At 42.3% G+C, this 21,098-nt stretch overlaps 1 protein-coding gene across 1 annotated transcript in view; it reads left to right on the top strand.

Moving 5' to 3' along the window:
• The window catches only part of cadm2a (cell adhesion molecule 2a), a 462,577-nt gene that overhangs the window by 381,479 nt on the left and 60,000 nt on the right, over positions 1-21,098 (top strand). Inside the window, 1 exon segment of the mRNA XM_061739216.1 lies at positions 2,254-2,391. Coding sequence (XP_061595200.1) covers positions 2,254-2,391 — 138 coding nt within the window.

Below are 21,098 nucleotides of genomic sequence, written 5' to 3'. Positions count from 1 at the left end.
GGGAGATAGGTGGAGGGTGGAGCTTCAAAAACAATACTGACTGGGTGATTGGGAGATAGGTGGAGGGTGGAGCTTCAGAAACAATACTGACTTGGTGATTGGGGGATAGGTGGAGGGTGGAGCTTCAGGCCAAAACAAAAAATGACAACATAAACATCAGTTGAGGGCTGCAACTCCTCTTTTTAAACTGGAATATCCTGGCTTGAGTGCTGTTGTCAGTGACATAAGTATTTGAAATGAACATGATTTTTAAATGTCTGTTGACATATCGGGGTCATTTTATGATTTGTTTTATTATTGCACTTACATACAGCTCCTTTAAATATTAAGTGTAAATCAACCCCAGGCCGCTCTTGTAGCTGAATTTACTCCCAATTCAGATTAAAAACCATAGATGGTAAAAACGTGCCAGGCTGACAGTAGGATGATGGAAACAACACTGCTGCAACTGTGCAGCTCTTTGACCTTTGACCTGTTGCTTCTCTGTGTGGCCAGTAGTTGCTTACTTTGCTAAATATTAATTGAAAGATTTTTCTGCAAGTTTGTTAATCTGTTGTCTCTTCCATGGTCTTAATCCCTGTGGATTACAATCTAACTACAACATCTAGTTTTACAAGTGTATTTGTAATGACAGGGAAGAACATGAACTAAGTTTATCGTCTCACTACTGGATGGATCCTCTCAGAGTATAAGCCTCTCTTGAGTGAACGACTGCACGACTTAACAAAGCTAGGCCAGCTACGGTACAGGCGTGGTCACGTTTAGCTGAGACCTGAGGGATTTCCTCAAAAGAAGGGCTCGCTCTCCTCCTACACTTCCCTGTGTTTGATAGCACACAACCTGAAACGTTCCAGCTTTGACATTGACTGCGTTTACATGCAGTCAATAACCCTTTTAAAACCCGAATATTGGCAATAACCCGAAATTTGCATGGCCATGTAAACACCAATAACCCCTTTGAATAACCCCTGGGTTACTCCTTTTAAAACCTGAATATTCAGTCATGTAAACGCCTAACGGAATATCCCCATCAAACGGAACATGAATTTGTTTTCTGCACATGTTCTGTTCACAAGGAATCCTGGTCTTTTGAGTCCAGGAAGTTCTTATAAACACGGAGAAACCAAGACCAGGAGGAGACTAATCACTTCATAAATGTAATGAAGGATATGAACATTTCTGCATTTGTAGACGGTACAAAGAACCGGGATAGAGAGATTTAAAAGAAGGTGAGAGAAAAGTTGCACGAAGCAGCATTTGTTTTGAATTTGGATACAGGAAGAAGAAGCGGAAATGACAGGAATTGTGTCATCACGTTCTCCGTGCGTCGCTGGTTTGATCCAGATATCCCAAATGATTAATTACCATGTAAACGGAATATTCTGAATGTTTCAGTAACCGGAATATTAGCAATAACCTGAATTTTGACTGCATGTAAACGTAGTCAGTATGAACGAACAGGAGTCGTTAGTCAGATATGATACAGTTTGTCTAGGTATCTAACTTTCTTTCTTCCCTAGTCCTCTACTGTTTTTTTGTTTTTTCTTTGAGAACATGTCCTTTATGTTATTGCTTATTACTGATTGTTGACAGGATTATTGATTTGTAAGAATCCACATTGATATCCACGTTGTTATCCTGTTTTATCTTTTATTTCTTATTTTTTGTGTTTGGCCTCACTGTTAACAAGCCGCGATGTCATTGTTATTGTCGTAGAAGCTAAGCCAACGCTTTAAGCCACTGAGGTGTATTTTGATGGAAGAACCTTTTTGACGCGCTTACTTTTAATATGCCAGGTGCATGATGAATGAATGTCCACTTAAACTTTCTTTGCGATGCACAATATACATTTATTTTACACTCACATAATCCAGTTGGCAAGTTACAGACATACATCAGCCCGGTACGGCATGACATTCCGTGCGTACGTGCGTGCGGTCAAAAACTGTTTCCTCCTGCCAGTCGGAAACACACCTGGTGAGCCAACAAAGGTTCACGGACTAAATAGGTTTCACCGTTACACTGAAGCCAATCAGCACCTTGTAATCTGCTCTTACAATTGTCGTTGTCTGTATTGTCTGTTAAAAATGTTGATCACAAAAAAAAAGCTGCCGTCTGACCTCTGACCTCTCAGCAGACGGACCGCTGGAGGAGAATCTCCACCGGGCCATGATGATATTACAGTTGCATAATAATAAGACACTGCTGTGCATGACGCATTTCAATTGCAATGATTGCCGTTCCATCACTCAGGCGTGCCGGAGAAGCCGGAGATCAACGGCCTGACGAAGCCCGCCGTGGAGGGAGACAGCATCACTCTGACCTGCATCACCCAGGGCAGCAAGCCGGCCGCTGACCTGCGCTGGTACCGCAACGAGAAGGAGATCAAAGGTGTGTAGCATCTACATCCATCACTCAAACCCGCGGTGATACAGCACACGACCGCCGTGTGACCAACCACTCTCAGACTGGATTTACATCCAGCCATCCGTTATTCTGCAACCGGGAATGAATCTCAGATTTAATCAGATCTTTTCTTTCTTTAATCAGCGTTTATGCGGGGGATGGGCAGCAACATAACGCGAGTGGTCTGAGCTCTAGAGGACTGATATCGTCCTGCTCAGTCCAAACAGAGGCGGCGGCTGTTTGAGTCATCAGTTAAGCCCCGCCCCCACCCTCTTCTGATTGGTTTGGTATAATCTGTATCAGAGGAAATGACGGTCAGAGACCCGTTTATTGAGAGAGAAGCAAACAGGAATTATTGACCTGTTTTCTATGGAAGAGTATTAAGACCAGGCAGGAGAAAAATAAAAATAACATTTTAGACGAGGAAGATTTTTTTTTAATTATGCACTTCAAGAAAAAAGTCGAAATGTTGAGAAAAAAGTCGAAATGTCGAGATTAATGTTGAAGTATAATTTCGAGAAAAAAGTCAAAATGTTGAGAAAAAAAGTCAAAATGTGGAGAATAATGTTGAAATACAATTTCGATGAAAAAGTCGAAATGTCGAGATTAATGTTGAAATACAATTTCAAGAAAAAATTCTAAATTTCGTGAATAAAGTTAAAATGTTGAGAAAAAAGGTGAAATTTTGACTTTATTCACAAAATTTCGACGTTATTCTTGAAATTGTATTTCAACATTAATCTCGACATTTCGACTTTTTTTGTGTATAATATATACAAATATCTATCAAATATTAATGTTGAAGTACAATTTCGAGAAAAAAGTCGAATTGTCGAGAAAAAAGAGGAAATGTCGAGATTAATGTTGAAGTACAATTTAGAGAATTGTATTTCAACTTTATTCTCGAAATTTCGAACTTTATTCACGAAATTTCAACTTTTTTCTCGAAATTGTATTTCAACATTAATCTCGACATTTCGACTTTTTTCTCAACATTTCGACTTTTTTTATCGAAGTGCACAATAAAAAAAAAATGGATGGACAGATGGACGGACGGACGGATGGATGGATGTACGGATGGAACTTTCAGAGAACAGTTACAGACATAACTATATAGTTTATATATAGTATAAACTCAATCGAGAAGAAAAAACGCAGCACAAAACCGTTAAGAAAGCATCACATAATAGTTAAAGTCTTCAATCAGACCCTTTGATCAGTGATCGGTAAATCCTGCTCCCAGCGTGCAGCGAGTGACGCTCAGCCTCCAGTTTGGCAGATATTGCTCATCTAGACTCATCTATACTAGTGAACGGTTCTCTGGTCGTCTGAACAGTGACTTCTGTTCCCAGGAAAACATTTGTGATGCAGCACTCTCCTCTGGCCGGCCGTCGTTGGATTAAACGGCCGTGTTCTTAGATCAGGGCTCTAAATCTCACTCAATAATCTTCTTTTTACCTGCGTCTGCTCTAATGGGATAAAACCAAACAACAACAATAATCAGGACATGAAACGACTGCTTGGTCTTTGACAAAAATAAAAACATACATGACCCTGGATCATATAGGAATACTTAATTAATCCCTGGAGACAAAGGAATTAGAAAAGGTTCACATTTGTTCACATTCAACATCATTATATTTTAACGGAAATTTGGATTAAAGGCTCATTTCTAAATATGAATCACCTGATTTTGTCATTTATGTCTGCAAAATTTGAGTGAAAGATAACAGGTCTTTTTAAATCCATCAAAACTACAACTGCATGAAAAGATGCCGTCAAAATCATCTCTTATCTTGCTAATCACATCTTTTCTTTAATAAGAATACCGAGCAGTCAACTGTTGCACCTTCTAATTGGCCAATTAATTTTCCTAAACTTTGCTTCATGAGTTTTTGGGACGGGGAACATAAACACTTCATTGGCTTGGGTCACAATTCCTTCACTCACAACCAGCCGTGAGATTTTCATTAACTTTCCATATTAATCCGTTTTACTCTGATGAAGTTGAAGTTCTTCACCTCCAGATGAGTTCATCCATCTAATTCATCATGGATGGATGGATGGATGGATGATGGATGGATGGATGGATGGATGGATGGATGGATGGATGGATGGATGGATGGATGGATGGATGGATGGATGGATGGATGGATGATAGATGGATGGATGGGCCTTGCTGGCGGGGGGTTTCCTCCCGCCCTCTTCTCCCCTCTGTGGGGTTGCTGGTGGCCTGGGTTCCGGGTTCTTCCTTGTCAGCCTCTGGTCTCTCAGGTGGCGGGGCTGCTCCCTCCCTCTTCTACTATAGTTACAGTACAGGTGGAGCATCGTTTGGACTGTTACACACACACAGTTACACAGACATACACACCTGCTCACTCACCTACATACTCACTACGCAGTTTTGGGGGACAGATCTTCTTTTCGTGTCTGGCCGTCCTCTATACCATGTCCTTCCAATGGGTGGCGCAGGCGAGTGCAGCGGTGTTGGGTTCGGCCAGGTAATCTCCAGTACATTTTGGGGCAAATATGCATCTCATGATGTGGTCCATTGTTTGTGGTTCCCCAAATACGCATGCATCAGAGAGTGTTAGTTTCCACTTTTTCATGGATGCCTTGCAGCGTCCTTCGCCCATGGTTGGTCATGGCCAGTTGCAAGACATTCATCTGGGATGATGCCTCTCTCTGTCCAGTGGGTTGTCTGGCTGCCCAGGCTGTTCCACTGGTTTTGCCACTCCATGGTCCTGGCGACAGATGGTCCCCAGTTCTGGAGTGGTATCCAGGAAGCTGCTTGTGGACGTGAGCCGTTTCTGGGGAACGAGGTGTTCGTGCAGTGAGTGCTGGTTGTCATGGGCCTGCTTGCTGCGCTCTGCTTTGGTGGTGACTGCTCTGCGGATGTCGCGGGGTGCGATGCCTGAGAGGACGTAGAGGCAGAGGTGAAGGTGTGTGGGGGTTGTTTTGATGCAGAGGTGGAGGTGTGTGGGGGTTGTTTTGATGCAGAGGTGGAGGTGTGTGGGGGTTGTTTTGATGCACCCAGTCACTATCCTGCAGGTCTTGTTGAGGACAGGGTCCAGTTTGCGTGCGTGACTTGATTTATACCATGCTGGGCAGGCATATTCGGGGGACAGATAATCGCGGTAGTCTAGCTTTGATTCAGTCTCAGGGACCTGAAATGGTTGCTGCTTGTGTCTCTGCCTGTTCTCGTGTCTATTTGTTTTTTTCTCGTACAAATCTCCACTGCTTGTGTGCTCGTTATGTGTTTCCCTGTGTTTTTCGCATTTTAGACTAGCAGCGGATGTCACAGGATTTGTTTTGTATCAGTATAAATGCAGAAATGCTGCGTTCGGTCACCCAGACATGGTGGTTCATTCACTGTGTTGCGCTTGTGTGTGTTATCTAGCCAGTGTACGCAAAAATACACAAATAATATGTTTTTCACAAGTAAATAATAACCCAAACAAGTTAAACACCAATATTTTACATGTGAGACTAAAGCACCACAGAGAAATGCTTTCGTAACGTGTTCGGTTCACACTTTTATAAATGGATTCAGATTCTGCGGTTCTCTTGATACGACCACCGCAGAACAGAAAGCGGGCCGTGATACTTAATCCAAATGTCAGATTAGCAGATAGCTCTGAAATCCGCTTCTGGACTCGTCAGGACTTTCGATCGGAGGTGAAGTTTGCGATCAAGACTCTCCCAGGGTCCGACGTTACACCGTTCTCGGCTCGGGCCTCAGCCCAGACAGCTCATCCTGCTATCAGGCATTAAGGTTTCCCAGGTTCCAGATAAGCAAGCAGATACGAGCCGATCAATACGGTTCCTCCACACGCCTTTAAACAGATATCTGTGTTATCTTTCATTTTAATTACTTGCTAGCTTATATTGAATCAGTGTCATGATGCTTATTTAAACTAACATCCGCTTTGCAAGGAAAGGTTTGAAAAGCCCTCGTTTGACCCGGCAAGAAAAGAGATTACTAGTCTGGTTTATAACATCACAAGATGACGCCTCTAAACTCAGAGTTTACATGAATGACCTCCAGAAAAGGCTAAATAATGATAATAATAACACATTTTAAATGATTAATTCATGTCCATCAAACACTATGATTGACACACTTTATTTCATAATGGTGTATAAATGCATTTAATCATCATCATCATCATCATCATCATCATCATCATCATCATCATCATCATCATCATCATCATCATCATCATCATTTTCTTTATTTCATTCATTAAAAGAAAAACAAAACAGTTCAATATAATTACAACAACTCTCTTTCCTTGAATGAAGGGGAACAGAAAGAAGATAAGCTTATTTTATCTGTCCCTTTTTCCAAAGAAATCAAATTTATATTAAAGCTGCTAGCAGCGATGAACGTTCCTCCACCCTTGTGCACGTTCAGGCTGCAGTGGAAGCTTGTATGACTTCATGTAGATTCTTCAGGCCTGGACATTTAGCTGATGACACCACCCACGACTCTCTATATTAAACCATTCAAAAGTTATGGCAGAAAATAGGAACTATCACATATCGACCAATCAGAAGAAGGGGCGGGGCTAATTTGCACCAATTATGGTCAAGGACTCAAAACCGAGTCCGATGACACCACCCACGACCCTTTATGTCAAACCATTTAAAAGTAATGGCAGTAAAGTAAAGTAGGAACTATCAAATACGGACCAATCAGATGAAGGGGGGGCGCGCTTTTTGGCGTCTATCGTTGTCACGGTAACGCTTTTGACTGAGAAAAGTAATGCACATCGTCGCAAGATCAAGACGCACATTTTGATGTATAACACACCTGGGTGCACATTACGGTTTGGGCGAAGAAGCAGCTGAATAAATGGCATAAATTGTGCCAAAATTAAACGATTAATTCAAAATGGCCGACTTCCTGTTGGGTTTCAGCCATGGCGCTAAGAGACTTTTCTTTAAGTTGCGACATGATACAGGTGTGTACCCATTTTCGTGCGTGTATGTCAAACCGTATTGTGGGGCTTGAGGCACGAAGTTTTCTAGGGGGCGCTGTTGAGCCATTAGGTCACGCCCATTAATGCAAACCATTAAATATCACATTTTTGGCCAGGCCTGGCTTGGTGCAAAATTTGGTGACTTTTGGGGCACGTTTAGGGGGAAAAAAGGCCCTCATTTCATCGGAAGAAAAATAAAAACGAGAACGAGAACTCCTACAGATACAATAGGGCCTTGTAAGTGCTCGGGCCCTTATATAACGTAATGATAAAAAAATAATAATTAATTACGCAATTTAAAAAAAAAACACTTTCTAATAAAGGTAATTAAAACAAAAAAAAAACAACCAAAACTACAACAAAGTTATATACATATATAGCTGTCGTCAAACACAGATAGTCATATTCTTGTTTGATTCTAAGAAAAAAAACAAGGCAATGCTGCTAAAAAGAGGGAGAACAAAAAGAAAACCCACCTAACTTAACAATTACCATGATATTTTTTCACCAAACTGGCTTTTATTATTCTTTTAAATGTAATGTTTGATTTGCATTCTTTGGATTCTGTATCCAGATTGTTCCATAAATTGATACCTTTTACAGAAACACAACGTTCCAAAAATGTTGTCCTGAATTTTGGTTTTTTAAAGATCTCTGTTCCTTTTAAGTTATACTTATTTTCTCTTTTTTCAATTTTTTTCTGTTTATTGATTGGCAAAATTTTCTTATGAGCTTTCCACATAATTTGCAGAATTCTGTGGTCCACTAATTCAAGAAATGTCAACAGTTTTAACTGAAGGATACTATATTGTTTTCTACTAATTATTCGTATGTCAGACAGTCAGTCGATATTTGTCCCACTTCCTCATATTAAGGTGGGAATTACGTGGCCTAACTTGTTAAATGTGCGAGCAATGAATAATGTTCACATATTATATATAATTGATGTGTAATTACACATGTAATGTCGTCATTAAAATGAAGTAAAAGGAAAACCGGATAGATAGATAGATAGATAGATAGATAGATAGATAGATAGATAGATAGATAGATAGATAGATAGATAGATAGATAGATAGATAGATAGATAGATAGATAGATAGATAGATAGATAGATAGATAGATAGATAGATAGATAGAGATAGATGCGGTTGTTTTTCTCTTCTTTATGTTCTTTCGTTCCTTCACTTCTGGCCGACAGACACAACATACACGGAACTAATTAGCGAACTAATTACACATGTAATGTCGTCATTAAAGTGAAGTAAACAGAAAACATCCGCTCCCTGGACTCCGTACCCAGATCTGGTATTCTGGCTGCATGCGTGTGCATGCGTGTGCATGCGTGTGCATGCGTGTGCATGCGTGTGCATGCGTGTGCATGCGTGTGCAGGCGTGTGCATGCGTGTGCAGGCGTGTGCATGCGTGTGCATGCGTGTGCATGCGTGTGCAGGCGTGTGCATGCGTGTGCATGCGTGTGCAGGCGTGTGCATGCGGCGTACAGGGGGTGAAGTGTTCATCATCCTGACAGGATCAGGGTGTGTAAAATGTGAAAAGACATCTGATCGCGGGGCGACCATGGTGGGATTAAATGACAATTGTGACATATTGGTGTGGGATCTGTGGGAATGGAGAAGATTATATTACTGGCAGAAACCGCTGGAGCAGTCCATCACCCGTTCAGTTAACAGACACCCAGTGCTAAGCGTGTGTGTGTGAGTGTGTGTGACTGTGTGTGCAGACAGTCTGCATGTAAGGACATAAGCTTGTGAGTGTGGAACGGAATCCAATATTCTTATTTCTCCGACTCTTTGTCCCTCAGATCCCCTCAGTCCCCACTCAGTAATGATATATTTCTATCTCAGTTACACACCATAACCCGGAGAGACCTCCTCCAATATCACCACATGTAGGAGTTGTTTACACACCGCCGAACCGGGGAGGAGCCGCGCGGAGGCCGAGCCAGGCGGAGATGAAATGAATATTTATTTCAAATAAAGGAGGGGGATCTCTTGCTATCAGGCCCGTATTATCATACTCTCTGACCTAAACTGTGGAGGTTATTGCTTCATCGTGTTACGCCGTATCTCCGCTCCGATGGGGGCTTACGTAAAAAACCCAGAGATTTGATTCATATTTGCTTGCGGCCACATCCCCTATATTGTCAAACTCATTAGTCAAGGACAGAGAAGTTCCCGCTGAAGAGCCTCACTTTGGAATATTTGAGGTCGTTGTCGCCAGACTTTTCAATCTGCCGTCACTCAAGTCTACCTGCAGAGTCAAACGGTGACGGAACAACCTTTGGAAATAGTGCTGCGTATTTGAGAAATGTTGGCCATGATTCATGTACTAAATCTGTTTAAATCCATTTAAATGGCAGAATAAAAACCTATCAGGTATAACTGTAAGTCATGCGTGTAAAAGAAATGAGGTTGTTGAGTTTCTCTACTTTTATCAATAAAACCATATCTGAAAAGTGTGGAAACATGAGTCGGTTGTTATGTAGCTTATGTTTTATGATTCATATCTTTGGGTCTGGAGGACCTGGTTCAAGTCCCTGGGAACCACTTTGGGCCCCTGAGCAAGGCACTTAACCCTTGTGCTGTCTTTGGGTGAAGGGAGAAAAGAAGGAATGAAGGAAAGAAAGAAGTGAGGAAGAAATGAGAAAAGAAGGAAATAAGGAAGGAAGTAGGGAAGGGAGAAAAGATGGAAGGAAGGGATAAAGGAGAAAATAAGGAAAGAAGGAAGGAGGAAGGAAAGGGAGCAAGGAAGGGAGAAAAGATGGAAGGGAGGAAAGAAGGAAGTAAGGAAGAAAGGAGAAAAGAAGGAAAGAAGGAAGGAGGTAGGAAAGGGAGTAAGGAAGGGAGAAAAGATGGAAGGGAGGAAAGAAGGGAGAAAAGATGGAAGGAAGGGAGAAAGGATAAATAAGGAAAGAAGGAAGGAAGTAGGAAAGGGAGTAAAGAAGGGAGAAAAGATGGAAGGGAGGAAAGAAGGAAGTGAGGAAGAAAGGAGAAAAGAAGGAAAGAAGGAATGAGGTAGGAAAGGGAGTAAGGAAGGGAGAAAAGAAGGAAGCAAGGAAGAAAGGAGAAAAGGAGAAAAGATGGAAGGAAGTAGGAAAGGGAGTAAGGAAGGGAGGAAAGAAGGAAGCAAGGAAGAAAGGAGAAAAGGAGAAAAGATGGAAGGAAGTAGGAAAGGGAGTAAGGAAGGGAGGAAAGAAGGAAGTAAGGAAGAAAGGAGAAAAGAAGGAAAAGGGGAAGGAAGTAGGAAAGGGAGTAAGGAAGGGAGAAAAGGAAAGAATGGAAAAAATAAGGAAATAAGGAAGGAAAAGCAAAGAAGGTAATAAAGGAACGAATGACGAAAGGGAGGTAGGGAGAAAAAGGAGTAAAGGAGGAAAAGAGGAAAGGAATAAGGAAGGAGAGAGCAGGAGGAAAGAAGGATAGGAGAATTCTGTCATTTTGACCCAGAGACAGTACAAGGGTTAAACACAACGGCTACCCGGGTGCCGGAAACGCTTCACAGAAGCTTAAGAACAATTAGATACTAAAACAAACTAATAATGATTACTTTGTAACATTTAAGGTCATTGTCGCCAGACTTTTCAATCTGCTCTCACTCAAGTCTGGAGAGTCAAACGGTGATGGAACAACCTTTGGAAATAGTGCTGCATATTTCTTCATCTCTCTCCGATCGTCCAGGAACGGAGTGAATAAGACGAGAGTAAGGCGGCTCTCATTATCCCAGAGCTTTTGGGGAAAGTGAGCTTTTTTGACAGAGGATGCTGCAGAGATTGATAAAAACTGCCCGTGACATTGTGAAGACTAAAGTAGGATTCAACTTCGGGGGAATCTAAAGAAGTTTTCTGGTTAAAAGTAAAATACATTTTCAGCCACTTTAGCAATATTTGAGCTGCTTCTTGCTCACTGCTCGGAGAGTCGGTGTTGGGATTACATTGGTGCGACCCGGCTCCCCGGGGCGAGCCGATCAATGGCCATTAAAGATGTCATTTCAAGATGGCCCCTTCAAGCCATGGCGGTATGAATAAAAGATGTCTAAGTTACCCACACGAAGATACATATTCAACATTTTCTAGCCCGTTTCACGTGGCCAGATGAGACGTAGAAATCTATTTTAATCAGCGATACTGTACGAGCTGCGTTTCCATGGCAACCTGAGGCTCAAGACCGCAGGAGCAGAAACTCTACGATAAATCATTAGCTCGCTCTCATTTACGTTTCCCCCCTTAAACGAGTGTCACCTTCATTAAATGTGTCCAGATGTTCCTCAGGGTGGCAGACCCGGCCTCCAGCTACATGGGGGGGGGGGGGGGTGAGACCGGCGTGGCCCGCTCTGCACGGCCCTCCAGGGCACCCGAGGGGTGTCACCCCTTTCCTTGTGAGGGGGGTGGGGGCGACCCACACTCCGACCTGTGAATCCTCAGAGAGAGGAAGCTCAAAGCTTCACGTTAACTGATCCACAGCATCATTTCATATCATTTATTTCATTTATTTAGGCCGTGGAACACTGGACCAGCTCTACACCCTCCGCAGGGTATAGAGCTGCAATTGTCAAGTCCAGTTTATTCATGAAGCACTTTAAAAACAACAACAGCTGACCAAAGTGCTGGCTAAGCGAAAGGAAAAGAAAACAGGACAATGTAAAACATAAAACACATAAAACATGGTGAGTTAAATGCTAGTGAATAAAAATGAGTTTTAAGATGAGATTTAAAAACAGCCACAGAAGCAGCCGGGCGTATTTGCAGCAGCAGCTCGGTCCAGAGTTGGTCAGCTGACCTGAGAAGGTCTCTGGACATTAGGGTTGTCCCGATCAGGATTTTTTAGCTCCCGATTCGATCCCGATCACTTGAGTTTGAGTATCTGCCGATCCCGATTTTTTCCGATCCGATCACTTTTTTTGGCTCCCGATACAATTCCGATACTTTTTCTCGATCAGATACATTTTGCCAATTAATTAAGTAAAAACATGGACATTTATTTCTTATCACTGACCGCATCATTGGATCAAAACAAAGCTTATCAGAACTGGTGCCACAAAATGTGTAAACGCTAGCCTGCAAAATAGCAGTCGGTCATCCCTGTGTTGTGTTGTCACCCAGAGTCAATAAAGTGGACCAAAAGATGATTAACGAGTAACTGATAATCATTTACATAACATTGCAGTCACTTTTCCCAAGACAGCTTTTCTTTCTTTTTAAAACTTTCTTTTATTGTCAGCTGTCTCATTGCAGCAGCTTCGGTTGCGGCAACGTAGCCTACTCACTATGTCTTTTCATGCTAGGTGTCCAATAAGGTTTGTCGTATTGAACGAAGACCTGTTTGTTCCTCCAGGCGAAATGTCCTTCTGGTAAACATTGCATTTGGCTGTTGGGCTGCCTTCGCTTTCAAGTTTATTTAGTGTTTTTTTTTCAGACATTCGGTGCGTCCGAAATTGCATACTTCCACCCTAATGAGTATGCAAAATGAGTATGCAAGATTTTTTAATGCGTCCGAAACATTAGAACGTACTCAATAGTATGCTCTATCCATACTCATTCTGGAGAAATGTATTAGTGTGGATTGATGGACACTAGCCGAGCAGAAACTTCCCACAATGCAATGCAGCAGTGTTTGGTTGCTAAGTGATACGTATATGTCATAAGTATAATATTAAGTATAATAATATTATTATATAATATTAATATTATAATATTCGTATATAATAATATTATATAATGTCATCTTGTTTCGGCCAGAATAAACAGGAAATAGCGGAGCGGAGCTGCTACTGCTGCTGTGACACGTCACTTCCTCTAACGGCAGGAAGTGACTACTGATACTACTGATATTTACTCAAAAGTGTGCCGAACTTAAGTATACTTTTTAGTATATACTTTTTAGTATGGAATTTCGGACGCACCGTAAGTCTCCTTTTATTTGAGCATAGGCTAGCTGTTGTTAGCTCTCTGTTAGCCACACTTCTCCCCCTCTCCAGCACAAACATCACTCCCAACTGTCTGTATTGTTAAATACCGTTGTTAAATACAATTATAAAACGATTTGATAATTAATATATAGTAAAAACATTAATAACTAGGTATGTCCCGATATTTTTTTGGCCGATACCGATGTTTTGAAAATGACGTGATCGCCTACACTACTGGACATTTAAAACACCACAGATGTAAGAAGACCATGTAAAGTTTTTAAAACAAACAAAAGAATTTAAAAATGGATCCTTAAATCTCAGTATTTCATAATAATCAGAGATTCAGATGTGTCTCTCTTATTTAAATAAAAACTTAAAATGATCTGTGGACCAATAACAGCAGTTTTCAACCACGTGTACCGTAAACACACACGAGTAGCATTTTCTTAGTCAGAAAACATTACAATGTTAGAAATAGTTGAGCATCCTCTTGAATTACATCTGCACACCTGTCGTACGTTCACAACCAGACGGAGGGAGAGATGATTTCACTTTGCTTGAGCAAATAGTTTAAACCTCAGCTGGGATGAGGGTCGGCTGTGCTGAGTCAGCGCTCAGACTCCAGCTGCCAGGATTAGTCAGCGCCGTCGCTGTTGTCGATGATCCAAACCCCCCTCACCCAACGCAGGAGTCGTCCTCAGCCTCGCCCGCCTCGCCCTCGTCTCCTACTCCTGGGTTCTCTGGGGTCAGATTCTCACAGTTTACTGTCGTTTGCATTTCTAATCCTGCGAGTCACCGAGCCGCTCTGCTACACTCAGTCTCTCACAAATACTACCAGCATTTGGTTTTTTATTTATTTATTTTCTGGAAGAGTGGAACCTCAGGTGAATACAACAGGATGGTATTTACTTTTAATACCATTTTTGTTCTACATTTAGCCATTTAGTAGTTTCTTTTATCCTTACAAATGAGGAACAGCATTCAAGATGTGCAGTGAGAAATGTTGGCCATGCTTCATGTACTAAATCTGTTTAAATCCATTTAAATGGCAGAATAAAACCTATCAGGTATAACTGTTAGTCATGCGTGTTAAAGAAATGAGGTTGTTGAATTTCTCTACTTTTATGAATAAAACCATATGCACTCTGTGAAAACATGAGTCAGTTGTTATATAGAGTAGCATATGTTTTATGATTTTTATCTTTGCGTCTGGAGGACCCTGTTTGAAGTCCCTGGGAACCACTTTGAAATACAATTTTGAGGAAAAAAGTCGAAATGTTGAGAAAAAAGTCAAAATTTTGTGAATAAAGTTGAAATGTTGAGAAAAAAGGCGAAATTTCAACTATTCATGAAATTTCGACTTATTTTTTAAATTGTATTTCAACATTATTCTCGACATTTCGACTTTTTTCTCGAAGTGCACAATAAAAAAAAATCTTCCCCTCTCAAATATTTTTTTTCCGTATTATTATAATCATTACCTTGTTACGCATATATTTTCTTATGTATGCCAAATAATCAATCAATCTTTATTTGTATAGCACATTCAAACAACCAAAGTTAAGAACTATTATTTATTTTTTTATTTTTTTATTTATTTATTTGCACAATGATAACAGTAATTTTTTATCATAAAAGGAAAAATAATTTGTGCAGGAGAGGAAAAGAGGCCCGAAGGGCTTATAAAAAATCCTCCCCCTCAATACAAAATCACCAAAACAAATCAATCAATAGAAAAAGAATAGAAAGGAAAAAGAAAAGGTAAAAGAAACAAAGAAAAATACAATAAACACCCAAACAAAAATATCCATGAAATGGCAATTTCATTTCAGTACGAATAGCCTGTTAATTTTGCCTATATAAAAAATACCCCACTAAGCTGGTCCTAAACATTTTTTAGGATGACGCTAACTTAAGAGATCTATCTAAACAGTTCCAGAGTTGAGGGCCAGATACTAAAACAAACACAGCAATAATTAAACACACAAAAATGAAAAATGACCTTAAAAGTGACTATTAGGTGCCAAATGCCGTCCTAAATAGACTCATTTGGAAACTGAGGGGGGCTAAGAAAAGTGTTCTTACATGATGAAGATGTGAACACATTAGGCTCCTTCAGCTTCACATTTTCATAATCCGATAAATTTGGCTTCGGTCAGCTCGGACGGCTGGAAAACTGTGTCATTTGTTCCCACGCGAGCAATTACTCCATTAACGGGAATGATGGAAGGAAACTCTGGAGCTTAATTAAGAGCTCAGTGGCAGCTGCACCAGGGAAACAATCTGTAACTGCATTAGAGAAACGCACATTTGTAATTATAGTCACCAACAATTAGTGTTGTGGTCAGGAGTTGAGAACCAGAGCCTGCAGTGGGACCGGAGCAGGACTTCCTGTCTCCTGATAGGCTGTAGGAGAGAAGGTGCAGCGACCGTTACAGACCGCTGAATCAGTGCATTTACATGGGAAGTTTAATTCCTCTTTAATTCAGAATTCAAATTAAATCCGATTTAAAATGAGTAAGAATTACCATGCTAACACCTAATCCCGAATGAAAATGGCCATTCCGAAATAAGTGGCTGGTTTATTCCGATTTTAAATCCGAATAGAATAATTCCGCGATCATGTTTACACTCATTCCTCTTTAAATTAATTCCGTTTTTTCTGCGCTGCTCGTTCTCTCGCCCGTCTGTCTCCATGACGCTTATATTCCGCGCTGGGCTTGTTTTCCAAACAAAGTTTCCTTCAAAATGAAAGCGCGCTGCAAGAGGCGTCGTATGCGTCGGGAGCAGCGCGTCTAGAGAGTCAATTTGAAGTTGAGAGAATCTCAACTTTATGCAAATGAGCAGCTGCGACACCGAGGCGGTGTCCAATCACAGACTGGGATTCCCAAAACATGTTTCATGTACACACAAACGTACACTCATTCACATGCATACGCTGTGCACTAACAAACTTATTTTATCAGGAATTAATATATTTTATCCAGCAAACTGACATTTTTGCTGATTTGACTGTCGTTTTTACCTGAACTGCTCATGAGAAACAAGTAACTGATGGTTTAGGAGCTGGATGGTCTGCATGAAAAACTCTGCAATATTGTACTGGACTTAACTATTTTATTTGCTACATCGATCCAGTGCAAAATAATTAAAAACCATGCTTATTAATCACAAAACACAGTTTAAACATCATGATCAAATCCGCTCCGACCCGGTGTGTCAGTGTTCACCGCAGACAGACTGCAGCTTCACCGGGACCAACGACAGTGGCGTGCACAGATAGACACCAGGTGGTGCTAGAGCACTTGCCCGTTGCCCTGTGGACCAAGCAGGTGCCCTCCTCAACTTAAAGCGGTTTTCACATAGAGGGCGCACAGCCGGCTTTCCCATTCATTGTGTATGTGCTGCTGCCGCGTAAGGGCGCAGGGCTTTGCGTCGGGCTCTGCGCCGGGCTCGGCGGTGCGCAACAGGGCGCACGCCGCCGAGTTTGCGCAGCGGCAAAGGGCGCAAGACGGGGCAAAGCGGCTCTCACCTAGAACGTGGTTGCGCCACGCACACCGCCGGGGTGGGCGCAGACTCGGCGCAGAGTCGGAGCAGAGCAGCGCGCCCTTCCGTGCATCGCGTTGTTGCAAGTTGCTTTTTTTAAATTAACATTTTATTGTTAAAAGAGCAAAAGAATATCATATTTCTACCACTTTTAAACACACCGGGTATGTCCAAATTCTGGGAGATTTCTCTCCACCTTTGTCCCTTTTTATTGATGCCCCTGCAGTCTTGCATCCCACAGTTCCCTAGACTCACAGCCAAGATCATTCTTTCTTCCATCTTGATCGTCTCTGATCTACAGAGAGCTAGCTAATTTTATTGAGATATCTTAAAAGCTGTCCCTGATTTATTTTGTCAACACAAAGTGGTTTGGTGGAACTAAATCAGGCATGAAGCTGTATTAGCAAAATATATTATTTTGTACCAACCATAAGTTATTTCTATGTTACAACGCTTGCAGTAATCTTGTATTTACATTAATAGGCTATTATTAAAACTTTGACAATGATAAATAAATACCCTATTAAAATGTGTCTGCAGAGCACAGCTCTGTAGTAGGAAATTGAAGTTAGGCCATGGCAGTTACGCCTGGTGTGGTGAGTCTTAGCGTTGTAATGCTAAGACTTGTCACCAAGCAGTCTTACTTAAATAAACATATTCTATTCTCTCTGCTGTCCTGCAATAGGCCATCTACCAGCATGGAAGATGAGGGGACATACAGATAGCAGTGTCAGAAATTTCAGCGTCCAGAGTTATTTGTTTTATTACAATGTTATAAAGATATTGAAATAAATATGCCATGCCATATGCTATGTTTTTTTTTTCTTCCAAATATATAACTGCTATAAGGCAGCCAGCAGTTCCACACGCTGCGTGTGTGCCCTTATTTTGCACTGAGCACCTGCCCCCCAAAATGTCTGTGCACGCCACTGACCAACGATGATGGTTGATGTTGATCCAGGACCAACCTTGTTAAAGAGCATCAAACTCATTCTTATCTATGCGGAAATAACGCCGAAATATAAAGAAGGCTTCCCAAAGTGTGATCCATGGTGAAATGGGAAACTGAAGATGTGCACGCTATATAGCTATAGATACATGTAGACTATTATGCACTTTGTTCCTTCCAGTTCTGCGGCGCAGCTTTAGCCCCGCCCACTGCAGGCGTCGGCCATTATCGGCAGACTTTGGCAAGCAGTGCAATGCAGGCGTCCTGAGCCTCCACAGGTGATTTTTGACGCTTTCGGTGTGAATCTAATGGCCCTTTTCCACTAGTATCTACTCAGCTCGCTTCTACCCGCCACGCCCCCGTCTTGCACTTTTCCACTACGGGCCGAGGCGGGTGGAGCCGCGCCAAGCAGATACTTTTTCTGTACCGAGGCTGCCGAGATTCTAAGCATGCTGAGTATCTGTATCTGACGTCATCACACTACAGGACACTGATTGGTCGGGGGCGGGGCCGTCAGATGTTTGAATCAGGAAGCGGGAGTCAGCGCGAGAACGACTGGCGGCTCGCGGCGATTTTTTTATACAGCGCAAACATCTGTTTGGTGATCCAACTCTGAGGTGCAGATGTTCATAAACCTGGGGGCTAACGAGAGAATTAAAAAGGGATGTAGACGGGCGATAAGGAACGATCAGATCCACAGGCGCTCTGTTTTACTCTCAGCCGCTCGCGGCTCCAGCTGATTTCTGAACAGCGCCGACACAAACAAAGGGGTTGCGCAATCGAGTACGTCACAGCAGCTTCACCTCAACCCGCCCACTTCTCACCTGGATGTGGAAAAACAAACGAGGACAAAGCGGGTGGAGCCGTGACGATGCGTGACAAGTAGGCATGGGGCGATATACGATATTATCGTATATCGCGATAAAAAACGGCCGCGATAACGTTATCGTGGGGTACTGTAATTATCGCCAATTTTTTTTTTTTTATGGAAGAAAGTGTCAATTCACTCGCCCGGTTGCATATCCGGCCCAGACCGGATACGGATCCAGCTGTAGAGGCGGAGCGCCGGGCGGAAGTGAAGAATTCCCGACGTGTGTTATTGTTGATGAGCAGGCAGAGCAGCCAGCCACTGTTAAAGTTTCAGAGAGTAATACAATCAGTGTGCATTTGGCTCTACTTTGTCACTTTATTTCTATTTGTCACTTATTTCTTTCGACTCTCAGGGAAGTATTTTCTTACAAAAAAAGAAAGTTCAAATAAGTACCGGTACTATAGTTTACACTTTGTAATGCATAACATTTACAGTACACTATTTGTTCTCTACCTCAAGTGTCACTGTGTTGAGAATGATTTGAGAATAAATGTTCTGAAGGAACCAGTGGATCCACGGTTAGTGTTTTTCCTTGCATTTTAAGAATTTTATAAGCGACACGCTAATATCGTGATAATATCGTAATCGTGATATTTTTGTCCACTAATATCGTGATATGAAATTTTCATATCGTCCCATGCCTAGTGAAAAGCCGTTCCGAGGCGAGTCGGGCTGAGTAGGTACTAGTGGAAAAGGGCCATTTGTTCCCTCCAGTTCTGCAGCGCAGCTTGAAAGCCCCTCCCACTGCGTCGGCCATTATTGGCAGACTTTGGCAAGCAGCGCGATGCAGGCGTCCTGAGCCTCCACAGGCGATTTTTGACGCTTTCGGTTTGAATCTAAGGTTAGACATTAGTTCATCATTTTGTCGGGACGGCCGCTCTCTGAACTTGAATCGTCACCGTAGAAACCATCTCCAGAGTGATGCAGGAAGTATTATCTCCCATGACAACATCACGGAGGGCGTGTGCCTCAGGTTGCTTCTCGGCCTCAACGCTTAATTTATCCTCATCCTTTTTTTACACTTTTGATATGAGACAGTCTCGCTGTAATTTTTCAATCTCCTGCTCAACAGGGACAAACTGTTGAGCGCAGGGATGCAGCCGGTTAGCGCCGGCGTCTTGGATCCTAATGAAAATAAAGAGACGGAGCTGTTTTGGGCTTCGGAGAGATGAAGATGCAAACAGTCGGGGAGAAATAGTTTGTAAAGAAAAGCATAACAAATAAAAATGCGAGGAGAATGTTTGCTCTTCTAAAGTATTCTTTGCACTTTAGAAGTTGGATCCTCCCCTTCCTCCCTCATGCCCGCCACTCTTCCTCAGTCTTCTCTGTCTTCTGCACTTTTCGCCTCTGTGAAGAAACACATTCATATTCCCTTTTCTCTAGCTGATTGGACGGATGCTGCTAGCACTGCAGAGCTGTCAGTCATCCATCTCCTGGGGAGGCGGGCTCATTGCTTCTGTTGGTGGAAGTGACTGCGTGGACTGGTTGACTGGCAGAATCCAGAAGCGGAGGAGGCATCGGGGAGGGATGCTGGGAAAATGGAGCAGTTGAGCAGAGAGGAGAGAGGGATGCGGAGCGTAAACAGTCTCTTTAGGAGATGAAAACAAACGTGGTCAGCATGACACTCGCTGAGCTTATAGAAGGCTTAAAACCTCTTTAAATTTGGCATGATGCACACAGTAAAATGCAGAAAAGGAGAAATGATATTCAGAGTACAGCAACGTCCTAATGCAGAGATAAGCCTGGAACTGCTGAACACAGTAAAGGGTTGATTTCTTTTCTCTTTTGAAAATGAACTGAGTAGGATGAATTTGTTTATGTGGCTCCAATTACTGGCCGCTGTGGCAGAAACCTGCGCCAGCAAAGTGTTTGAGGTGGCTGCAGACTGGTTAAACATCTCTGATTCAGAGGAAGAATGTATCAGAAATAGCCGGATGGGATGTGCATGTTAGCCAGAGGAGAGACTTCTGTAATGCATACGTAGCTGCTTTTAAGTTAAGTAAACATTTGCATCCTGAGAGTCAGAAACTGTGAAAAAATAAATAAATACAAACTTCTGCAATATTGTACTGGACCTAAAAACTGGCAAAGGTGTTAACATCATAGTTATGAACTAGCTTGATTGTTCAGAGTGTCGTGGAACACTGGACCAGCTCTACACCCTCCGCAGGGTGCTTGAGGGTTTATGGGAATTTGCCCAACCAGTCTACATGTGTTTTGTGGATCTGGAGAAGGCATTTGACCGTGTCCCTCTACCATTCTGTGGGGGGTCAGTGAGTATGAAGTCTGGGGCCCTCTATTAAGGGCTGTCCGGTCTCTGTATGATCGGAGCAGGAGTCTGGTTCTCATTGCCGGCAGTAGATCAGACTTGTACCCGGTGCATGTTGGACTCCGGCAGGGCTGCCCTTTGTCACCG

The sequence above is a fragment of the Cololabis saira genome, chromosome 14 (assembly GCF_033807715.1).
Source record: "Cololabis saira isolate AMF1-May2022 chromosome 14, fColSai1.1, whole genome shotgun sequence".
In the NCBI taxonomy this organism is placed as follows: Eukaryota; Metazoa; Chordata; class Actinopteri; order Beloniformes; family Belonidae; genus Cololabis; species Cololabis saira.
The sequence above is the reverse complement of the archived record's forward strand: the minus strand, read 5'-3'. Positions and strand labels throughout refer to the sequence as shown.